This window comes from Octopus sinensis, linkage group LG7 (genome assembly GCF_006345805.1).
Source record: "Octopus sinensis linkage group LG7, ASM634580v1, whole genome shotgun sequence".
In the NCBI taxonomy this organism is placed as follows: domain Eukaryota; kingdom Metazoa; phylum Mollusca; class Cephalopoda; order Octopoda; family Octopodidae; genus Octopus; species Octopus sinensis.
Window position 1 is genome coordinate 20,532,257 of NC_043003.1, and position 12,500 is coordinate 20,544,756.

Consider the following 12,500-nt stretch of genomic DNA (forward strand, 5'->3'; position numbering starts at 1 on the left):
TGAGCCATAGGTTAGAATGTGTTGATATGGGTGGTACTTGATATGGGAGTTTTGTAAAGTGTTAGAAGCTGGTTAGAACTGAAGTATTTTCTGGACATGAAAAAGGAATTTATGCTTTGAGGTTGGAGTTTTGCTATGGTACGAACGCGTGATTGTTCGCCAAGAGATATATCATTAGGGATCATGAGATACAAGATAGCATGGTTATATGGTAAAAAGTTTGCTCCCAACGACATTATTCTGTGTTCAATCCTACTACGTGGACTATACATACATATATATATGTGTGTGTGTGTTTGTGATTGTGTTATTCTTCCACTGCCGCTTGACAATCGGTGCTAGCTTGTTTACGTCCCCGTATCTTATCGGTTTGGCAACAGTAACCGATAGTAAAAGTTCCAGGCTTTAAAAAAATCATACTGGTGTCAATTCATTCGACTAAGACGGTGCAAAGTGATGCCTCTGCGTGGCCGAAGTGTAATGACTGAAACACGTAAAAGATAAAATATGGGTGTTTTTAGCTTTGTTTATTCGAAAATAGAGGGAGTGAAGCGTAGGATTATTTCTTTGATATTTGTCTTTGATTTGTTGAAGGAGATAAAACTGAGATGTCCCCAGTGGAGAACATTACGGCGATAAAAGATCATGCAGGGAGAGGCGATTCGATGTAAGACGTCTAAGTTGAGAGTGGATGATATATCTGTATAGAAATGGAGTAAAGAGTGGTATCTTCAATATAGAAATGATATTAGAGGTGATAGTAAACTATTCATTGGCGTACAGACCTAGCCGTATCTCGGCGACCTAACCGAATCTCGAAACAAGTTTGAATCTATAGGGTGCGGTTGATTAACTGTTGATAGTTTCCCTCGTTAACGCATTCTGAAAGGACACTTCTAATATAAGAGACGACAAATTGAGGAAGGCCATGGGTTTGCAACAACCTGTGAAATTTTCATAGGAAATTATTAATGAATAATTAATGAACCAGTCTGAGTACAGCAGACATATTTTATTTTATGTTTGATCACTTCAAACAAATAACGCCTCTGACCCTGGCAATATATCGTATAATACCTTAAAGGATAATGATACACAGATGCTCTTACCTTCACCAAACTATTCAATGTTTCACTATCCACTGAGAAATACGATTTGTTGATGTCAAGTTCGACGACATAGCTGTCACCAACGTTCTAAAGTGTAATGGCTCCCAAGAGACTGGAATAGGGAAGCATGTTTCCAGTAAATCTGTCTCAACATAAACTGTACTGGGATCACTGAAGAAGAAATGAGACACAAAGAGCCAAAGATGGTGATCGTTAACGTCTATTTCCATCACTTTTGAGGTGTCGAAACGATAGGTTAATAATTGGTTGCGTCAGAGTAGGGACTGACTCAATGTGGCACTTTTCCATCGATTCAGATATTTCTCAGTGGATAGTGAAACATTGAATAGTTTGGTGAAGGTAAGAGCGTCTGTGTATCATTATCCTTTAAGGTAATATACGATATATTGCCGGGGTCAGAGGCGTTATTTGTTTGAAGTGATCAAACATAAAAGAAAGTATGTCTGCTGTACTCAGACTGATTCATTAATTATTGAGGTTTAATAAGTTTGTTTTCTGTGTAGTTTTCAATATCTGTTTCTTTATGACGTGTGATATTTAGTAGACGTTATTAACGTACCTCATTAATGTTGCTTTGGCGCATCTTACATATAAATTTTTAATTCCCTATTTTTAATTAAATTTACAAAATTGTCTTCAATTTACCCAAGGTAAGTAATTTTGTTATTGGTATTGGACTCGTACTTGCTTTTGTTATTGGTGCTGTACTGATGACTAATATTTCGACTAAAAAAATATTCTAATAGTTAATCTATCTTACTTAGAACTTTCTTTTTTCTCTTATATCAGTCGGTTATTCTTTTGTCGATCAATAATTTATTTTGACTGTCATACGAGTCTTAGCGCCATCACTACGTTCTTAAGATTGTACGATAACGTACAATCTTAAGAATATTTTATTCTCTTGCTTGTTTCAGTCATTTGACTGCGGCCATGCTGGAGCACCGCCTTAAAGGGTGTTAGTCGAAGAAATCGACCCCAGGACTTATACTTTGTAAGCCTGGTAGTTATTCCATCGGGCACTTTTGCCGAACCACTAATTTACCGTGATGTAAACACACCAGCATTGGTTGTCAAACCATGTTGTGTGTGGGGGGGGGGGCAAAAAACACACACACACATGCAGGCACGTGAACACAAATATATATATATACGACGGGCTTCTTTCAGTTTCCGTCTACCAAATTCACTCTTAAAGCTTTAATCGACCCGAGGCTATAGTAAAAGGCAGTGGGATTGGACCCGGAACCATGTGGTTAGTAAGCAAGCTACTTACTACACAGCCACTATATAACTTTTTTCTTCTGAGGTAGACGTTGATCTTTCGGAATAATATTTATGTTAAGAAATTTTGAACCTTAGGTTGGTAAATCATGGACTCGTTGGTCGGATCATTTGTCCTGTTGTCATCCTTCTGTATAAAGATGCTTAAGTGGTCGCTGAACCATTTGAGAGTTGTTTAAGTCTCTTTCAGTTACAGAAAACATTTGAGACTGCGCTAAGGATATGGATACGTATTAGGATATTTATCCAAAAGTTTGGAGCATTATTTGAACTTCTTGATAAGATTTTATGATTTGGACATTTTTTGGACATTTTTATGTCTAATGATCCAGCGACTCTCAATGCGCTTTCTTTAAGCATTTTCATTTCAGTCGCGGTTGTTGTTGCTGTTTGGTCTCTATTATATGCTGTAGGAGTTTATTGAGAACCATAAAATTCATAATTTCTTTTGAAATTGTATAATTTTCCGGAACATTTGTCATTTGAAATGATGTAAAAGTCCATAAAAGTCCAGCACATTGGTATCATTTATTGAAACTGTAATCTTCAGAAAATTTATTTTGAGGTGTTTATTTTCTAGAAATAACTGTAGTCATTATTTTCATCACGAAGAATTCACTGCAATTTGGTAACGATTGTCGCTTTTTAGCACTCTTTGATTTTAGGAACGAGTTTCATATATATATATATATTAAATTAATAATAGAAGGGTAAAATTTATCAATTAAATTAATTAATTAACAATTTTACCAAGTAGATCGGTGCGTTAAAATAACATTTATAGGTAAAATTATCCACGTAATTATAATTAGAGTTCAGCTAACTGCTTCATCACACACCGAAATTAGAAATAGGAGTTAAAAATTCCCTTTCTGCTACTATACGAATCACCGTGAGATTCGTATGGAGATTCGTATTGTAGCAGAAAGTGAATTTTTAACTCCTATTTCTAATTTCGGTATGTGGTGAAGCAGTTAACTGAACTCTAATTATAATTATGTGGATAACTTTACCTATAACTGTTATTTTAACGTACCGATCTACTTGGAAAAATTGTTAATTAATTAAATAATTAATTAAACTAATTAATAAATTTTACCCTTCTATTATTAATTTAAAATTATAATTTACACCATGATAGAATACTGCGGTTTTTCTGCGGTATTGCTCGTAGCATACACGTGGGTATAGAGTTTGAATAGTATGTAATATTCGACTGTGTAAATTTTGGAAGTGTTGGTTGGATATCTGTTACTTGATGACGCTCGATGCGTGCATATTCAGCCATAGCACTTTCAAATTTTATTAAAATTGGAAATATTATACTGAAGAGAGAAGTAAGTAAAATTTAAATTACTTTAATCTCGAAACGCTTATATAATTAATCCTGGTCGTATTGATTCATTGTTTTTTTCTCTTTCCTTCTTAAAAAAGTATGTTTACCGTTATGGAGATTCGTATAGTAGCAGAAAGGGAATTTTTAACTCCTATTTCTAATTTCGCTATGTGGTGAAGCAGCTAGCTGAACCCTAATTATAATTATATATATATATATATATTATATATATATATATATATATACATAGAAAACAACTGGAAGAGATATCTAGATGACTGTTTCATTCTTTGGCATAAAAATATAGAAAAACTCATAGAATTCCAGGAAATTTTAAACGGGCTGGACGTAAACATCCAATTCACGATGGAATATAGCCAGCAACAACTTCCCTTCCTCGATATCCTCATTAAGAAAGCTAATAATATAATAGAAACATACATATACTATAAGCCTACAGACTCTAAGCAATATCTTCCATTCAATTCATGCCACCCCAGACACACCAGGATGAATATCCCCTTCAATCTAGCAAAAAGGATATGCACTATAGTCTCTAACGCAAACACCAGAGACACACGACCACAAGAACTAAAAGATACCCTTATCACCAGGAACTATCCACCTTCACTTATTGACAAGTGCATTCAACGTGCCCTTCAACTTAACATCAAGGAACTGAGACATCCCAAATCAAAGAAAAACTTACAACCAAAAGCCTTACCATACATCTCCACACACAACCCTCTCAATAACGAAGCCTTCGGCACCATCCTCCACAACATACCCCTCCTAAAAAAAGACCACAGAATAAACACAATCCTCCAAACACATACGATCATAAAAAGCAAAAGACAGCCTAGATCCATGAAAAGTCTCCTAACACAAGCCCGAATTCACTCTTCAACACAGAAGCCGACAGTAAAAAAATGTGGAAGACCCAATTGCGGGATATGCGACTATCTAATCGAGGGTTCTGAGTTCTCCTTCAAACAGGGACAACGGTTTACAGTGAAAAGCAACTTCACATGTGCTTCGGAGAACCTAATATACTCACTAACCTGCTCCGGGTGTCAAGAGCAGTACATAGGCCAAACAAAAAATGGTTTGCGTAAACGAATGGCCCTGCACAGATCCCAGATAAAAATTCCCCAAAACACAAAAATAGCTTTTAGCCAACACATAGATACTTGCGCCAACAAAAAAACACCAAACTTCAGAATTTTCCCCCTCTACCAATTTAGGGACGATACAACCTCGAGACAACGAATAAGTAAAGAAAATCTCTTTATTATAAAATACAGGCCACTTCTTAACGGGTCTACGACAAACAATTAATATACCTCAACTTAAGAATAAAAGAAATATATATACACACACAAATATTACATTCCATAGAATCCATTACTAATCGCCCCATCACCCATTCATATTCTCCCTTCTCTGTGTTTTTTTTCTTCTTCTTCCTCTCCTTCTTCTTCATCATCATCATTATCATCATCATCGTCGTCATCGTCATCACCACCATCATCATCGTCATCTTCTCCTTCTCCTTCTTCTTCTTCATCGTCATCATCATCGGCACCGTCATCTTCTTCTTCTTCTTGTACTTCTCCACCTTCTACCCCTCAACCTTGTCACTAATGTCTTTAAGTATAACGCCTACGCAGCGACTGCCGGTCGCCACTGATCAGCCCAGATTTTCCCACTCCCACCCCCTCAAGAACTCACAACGACCTCGAATACACAAGTGCAAACAAGGGAGTCAGAGAAAGGCAGAATGCCACCTATATCTGAACACTACTATGGAAGTATTCCTTTAAAAAAACCTTTCTTCTAATTTTTCTAAATTTTTCTAAATTTAATTATTTAATCGTTACAGTTGAAAAGGTCTCAAAATGACCGAAACCGGTACTGAAAGATTCACTATAAAATCATCTTAGCATTTTCTATTTTTGACTTGTTTTTTCATATATATATAATATATATATATATATATAATATATATATATATATATAAAATCTTTCAACTTTTCATTCATTTTTTCTGCAATTGTGTCTACGTTATTCAGTCCATAAACGATGAAGGAGCTTTTGTTTCAGTTATTATTCATCTCTAAGTTTGTTTCTACGGTGTTTGCTTGGATTTATATGTTCACATGTGAAATGTTACGAGGAAGTACCCATTTTCCATTATGTCTTGCGTAGGAGTTGGCATCGATCAGTTGATTTATTCTGGAGCCATAGATATCATATTGGATTGGCAAGAATCGGCAAAGCATCGGAAAAATTTTCACGCTGTATTTAGTTACGTCTCTCTAAGTTCTGAGTCGAAATCTCACCGAGGTCAGCTTTACTCTTCATACTTCCGTTGTCGATAAAAGAGTGTACTGTACCATTCAAATAGTAGGTTCGATTTAATCGATCACACTGTTCCCCCATATCTTCAGGCATTATGTCTGTTTTAGAAATCAATATATTTGTTTACATCGTTTTCCAGTATATCTATAACGACTCAGTTTTGCTTCTTTTTGTTTAATGCTGTTGCTGTTTAACTTTTTAATATTTTTTTTTTACGGAGGAAGAAGTGAGAAGCAGATTTTGTCTTCGATTTTCCTCCTCTTTTTTCTTCTTTAGTTTATTGTCACATTAAAACCACTGTAAAACTTCATACGTTTACGTCTTTTCTTTATTCACTTGTATCCCTATTTAAAATGTGATAGCTCGGTTTAGCTTCTGTTGGCCATATCACATATGTTCTACATGTGCCCGCGAAAATTCCACGGTTATTTTGAAAACTGTAAGATGTTGGAAGTTTATCGAGAACTATAAAATGCTTTACTTTTTTTTGAAATTGTAAATTTTTCTGGAACACTTGGTCCTTGAGATGATGTAAACGTCTACTAAGTAGGTAATATTAAAAGTGTAGACTTTCGCGGGAACACCTTTGAAAACTGAACTTTTTATACACTTCCCACCTCTCATATTGTTATTTACTATTTTCACTTTACGTCAAGGAATAAACAGCCTTAAGTATGGAACAACATTAATGACATAATCTAGTTATATTATCATTTTGTTACTTATGACTACATTGTTAAAGCTTTAACACATCTTAATACATTTTATTACATTCTTATTTTGATATCACAGAAAAGTTCATAAGGTAATACTTGAACCCGAAATCCCACTGAACGAAGTGTAGCAACTACTCTCAGTTGTAGATTTAAAAATAAAATGACAAAGTATGTCAGTTATACAGGCATGGGTATATTGTGAAAAATTTCGATTCGTTAACATGTGGTTCTAGGTTCGGTGCCGAAGCAAAGCATTTTGAGTGTTTTCTGTAACGTGGAGTGCACTAACATTTTGAGTAAAATTTAATCAGCAGAAACAAAATGTAAGCCCATCGTGTGTATGCATGTGTGTGTGTGTGTTGTTTAGGTATATAAGTATGTGTGTATATGTGTATGTATGTAAGTGTGTGTGTATGTGTATGTGTGTACATGTATGTGTATGTAAATATGTATGTATGTAAGTGTGTATGTATGTGTGTGTATGTGGGTATGTGTATGTGTGTGTATACGTGTGTATGTGTGTGCGAGTCTGTATGTACATATGTGTGTGTGTTTGTGGGTGTGTGTGTATGTGTGTGTATCTGTGTGTGTCTGTGTGTTTGTGTATGTGATGTGCAGCGTGTGGCTTAGAGGTAAAAAAGCCAAACTTGCAATCTTCAATTACGGTCCCCACCCCCGAAGGGTGCCTGCAGTAACATTACTTCGGCAGGTGCGTGGCTCGAACATCAGGGAATCTCTCCCATGTCCAGCCGTTGCTTCTCTGCATTGAGACATCACAACCCCATGACAACAGGCATGAGGTAGAATACCGTAGGAAAGGACAGCAAGACAGGTTCTTCAAGCCGCGTCATATGGCCGGTGGTCTTGAAATAGACCAAAAACGAAATGGGCGGGGAATATCCAGACCCTCAGCTGGTCATACTTGGGAATCCAGCCGGAAAATGTAATGATGGATGCTTTTGATAAGACCCCAAAGAGGAAGTGCTCGAGGACTCCATCCCCTACTACCGTCCCGGAACAGTGGGCGGAGATAGGTGGATGAGGGGATCTCAATTTCGTTTTGATTATAAGTATATAGTAAGGTGGAAGTACTCAAGTGGTCACGAGGAACAATGTGTATAATTGATATGTTTCAACAACGCGCACACACCCGCACGTACACACACACATACACACATACACACACACACACACCACACACACACATACACACACACACACACACACACACGGGAACATAAAACTTTCATTTAATCATTTCTACAACTGCTTCCATGAACCAAGAGAAACCATTGTCAGCTCTATAATAATTACATAATGAACTAAACTTATCTGTAGAATATGATGTGATAGTAATGTCATAAGAAACGGTTTTGAAATAGGAAAATCAAAACACCGATTCTGTTATAAATATAACATCAAAAAAGAATATAAAAATAATAAGGGGTAAAATGAAATATGAATATGAAATATTTGTTGTTTGTCTTGTTTTTGTGTTGAGTCCTAGGTCCGTTAGCCGAAAATGTTAACGTCGTAGACAGATTTGTTTCCCCTGAGCGATATATTGTACACAGTGCTTCTGTAGAGACTTGCTTTAAAACTAGCGGTGATAGAACTTTGGATATTGTGTAAAAGTTGTTTTGCACTAATCAAATCGACAGATCTGTTTACAGACGATCTAGCAATGACACTCCCAGCTTATTTCTTCCGGTGTATTGTATCTAGGATATTATATGTCAAGTTTCCTTCCATTTTGTATGATGACTGCGTCAGACCAAACGATCACGAAGAAAGCTGCCAAATTCGTACGAATGTATAGAAATAAATGCCTAAATTTAGTCAGGCAAGTCATGAAACTTTCAAATGGTTGCTTTAATAATTATAATTTTCAAGTAATAATTGCAGCTTCCAGCATGATTAAAGATGGACGGAGGAATTATAGGTTTACGTTCTTCCCAGAATTTTAGAATAGATTTTCTTTCTATTTCTAACATACCTGTCTGTAGAACATCACTGTGATGCTATTCACCAAATAGCTCCCATACTTTTCTTTTTATTTCAGTACAATGTTTTCATGCACTAGGTACAGACTAAATCTATTCTAAAATATTAATATTTATCGGTCCCAGTTCTTAATATTTATCCATCTAAGTCCTTTATATGGTACCTCTTTTACCGGCTTCAGAAGGAAGAAATGTGAAGTCGATTCGGAGCAAAAGGACAAATTGAACAAAACCAAATACCAATCGCTGTTATTCTCCCATCATTATGTGTATGTATGTATATTTGCATGCTTGAATGTATTGTATGTATGTATGTATATATTTATGCATGCATGTATGTATGTATGCATGTAGGTAGCAACTTCGAAGTAACAGTCAATACATACATATATGTATATATAAACATATATATATATATATTTATATATATATATATATATATATATATATATATATATATATATATATATATGTTTATATATACATATATGTATATATATGTTTATATATACATATATGTATATATATATATATATATATATATATATATAATATAATAAATATGGATTTCAATATGTGACAGCGTGTGTATCGTTGGCGATTTTCTTTCTCTGTCTTCCCTTCTTTGAACTTTTTCTATATTTCTGATGAAGAGCTCCGCTCGAAACGTGACACCCTCTTTCTTTTCTTTCCTTTCCTGAGCGTTCAATAACACTGTACTGATTCCACGTTCTCGCGTTGTTGTTTTTTCTTGCTTGTTCATGTTTGGATTGACTATATACATACGCAAATATGTGTGTGTGTGTGTGTGTGTGTGTATACAAACAAAATTTTTTTTTCATATATACAAACATAAATATATATATATATATATAACATACATACATGCACGCATACATACCTTGTGCTACATAGGAATTAACTGTTTCAGTCTAATGTACTAATACTTTTTCTCTTCTATTTTGTAGAGAACTGAGGCTGAGCCTTGAATCCAGTGGAGAAATACTGGATTATACCCAAGACAGCAGCAATTATACTTTCCAAATATTAAATTTAGTCAAAGACCTAAAAGGGACAAAAATATGGAAATTTGTTGGAGCAGTCGATAATTTCTATGTAAATTTAAGCACGGTGGCTGAACTTCCGGGTCGGCGGGAGAATGCTACGCACCGTTTTCGCAAACTTTATAGCATCATTACCAAAGTTTCACCACCATTTATCATGCAAAAAGAGGCCTTTTCCGAAGATGGTGACTGCTATTCGTACGTGCCATGTGTTCAGGTAGCCAATGAAAGTGATGTTGATAATGCATTCGAAGACTACTTGCTTACTAATCGATACGATCATGACAAATTCAGTGTTTCTTGCTGCACAGGAGTGACCATAGATATCTTGGTCAAGCTGGCGACGGACATGGAATTTGATTTCATCCTCTTCTTTCTCAAAGAACCTTTCGATGGAAACTACACGTATGATTCAGGAAGTTGGAATGACACGTTAATGTACCTGGAAGATGACAGAGTCGATATAGTGGCAGGGCCGCTCAGTATAACAGTAGAACGGGTAAGGTATATCACATTCACTGAGGTGTATTTTTACACTGGCTTCTCCATGATTACCATGAAGCGAGAGCGTGAAACTTCCATGGACGCCTTTCTAATGCCTTTTTCCGTGGAGGTATGGATCGGCATAGCGATAAGTGCCACAGTTACTGCCGTAGCAACATCATTGTTCGAGTGGAACAGTCCATTTGGACTCAACCCTAAGGGGAGAAAACGGGAGCGCAACTATACCCTTGGTTCAGCACTCACTATGGTTTATTCAGTGCTTTTTGGTCATATTGTGCGCACCAAATCCCCTAAAAGTTGGCCAGGAAAAGTACTTCAGAACTTCTGGGCAGGTCTTGCAATTTTTATGATTGCAAGTTACACTGCTAATTTAGCTGCATACCTGGCAGGCCGCTCCGAGCAGTCGGATTTACTAAACATAAATGATGAACGGGTAAGTAACTTTTTATACTTTCTATGTCTCTCAACCATACTCCATAAAAACTAAAAAAAAAAGCTTCCGCATATTCACCAGCTTCTGTAATAAAAAATTCTATACTCTCTTCTCCAAGTTAAAATGTCCCATCACAGACTATTTTTGAACTTCATTTTCTCACTGTGAATTTAATACCTATAAATACAAAGGTTTCAAAGCTCCATATTACTCATCTGGATTCATAAATTTTAAATAGTTTTACCGTTTCTATCGATATTCTTTAATTTTTGTATCTGCGTGTGGTAGGATCTGAAGAAAGTCATGGCCATTTTAATGTGTACATTTCTTATTAAATACCATCCCTGCACTTAACAACAAGAAAACGCGAATAAAGCACTCGAGATATAACGAAAAAAACAAGTAAACAGATAAACACTCTCACTTCTGGTCCATAGGTCTGCTGTCTTCTCTCTATGCCTTTTCTTTGGGTGGAAGTGGCTCTTCACCCCTCGTAGTCCTCATCTCGCACCCTCTCATCACCCTTGTTGTGTACAACCCATCAGGCTTCCACAGTAATTAACATGTCCATTCTTTTTTTCCGTTTCCACAACACCGATGCTCTTGAATTCCCTCGCCTGCATATACCTTTCTCAGGGATATTGACTTACGAAGTTCTCAAACTCACCGAACTACGAAATCCTTCAAAGGGCACATTCATACATACATACACACACACACACACATACATACATACATACATACATACATACATACATACATACATACATACATACAAAAATGCCCTGTTATTGATGTTGAAATTCCAATGAAGGAGCCCTGGATCTAGTAAGAAACTGACTCTCTATTAGCAAGAAATCTTGAAAACTTTACACACACACATACATAAATATATACATACATACATGCATACAAAAATACAAACATATATGCATACAAACAGACATGCATACATACATACAAACATACAAACATACATAAGTACAAACATACATACAAACATACATACAAACATATATGCATACATACAAACATACATACATACATGTACACATACATACATACATACAAACAGACATACATACTTACATACATACATACACACATACATACAAACATACATACATACATACATACATACATGTATACATACATACATAAATATGTACTACATACATACAAGCATACATACATACATACAAATATGCATACATACAAACATACATACGTACATACATACATACATACATACAAAAATGCCCTGTTATACATACATGCATACATACATACATACAAACGTACATACGTACGTACATACATACATACATACATACTACATACATACATACATACATACATACATACATACATACATACATACATACATACATGCATACATAAATCAACTGACTCGCAAACTACAAAATCAACCAAATTTAAATAACTCGCACATTACAAATACAATCCGTAAGTGGAACAATAAAACTATGCAAGGCTTTTTGCAGGTTTAGAATGTGACGTTGACATATATACACGCATATGTTTATATACATGTATGTATGTGTGTGTGTGAGAGAGAGAGAGAGAATATGTATGTATGTATGTATGTACGTACGTACGTACGTACGTATGTATATATGTATGTATGTATGTACGTACGTACGTACGT

General features: G+C 35.6%; 1 protein-coding gene across 1 annotated transcript in view; it reads left to right on the top strand.

Moving 5' to 3' along the window:
* The window catches only part of LOC115213985 (glutamate receptor ionotropic, NMDA 3A-like), a 586,030-nt gene extending 574,972 nt beyond the window's left edge, over window positions 1-11,058 (top strand). The window contains exons 5-6 of the mRNA XM_029782995.2: window positions 9,799-10,831; window positions 10,969-11,058. Of these exons, the coding sequence (XP_029638855.1) occupies window positions 9,799-10,831; window positions 10,969-11,058 (1,123 nt within the window). The remainder of the gene's footprint in view (window positions 1-9,798; window positions 10,832-10,968) is intronic.
* Window positions 11,059-12,500: the final 1,442 nt, after the last annotated feature.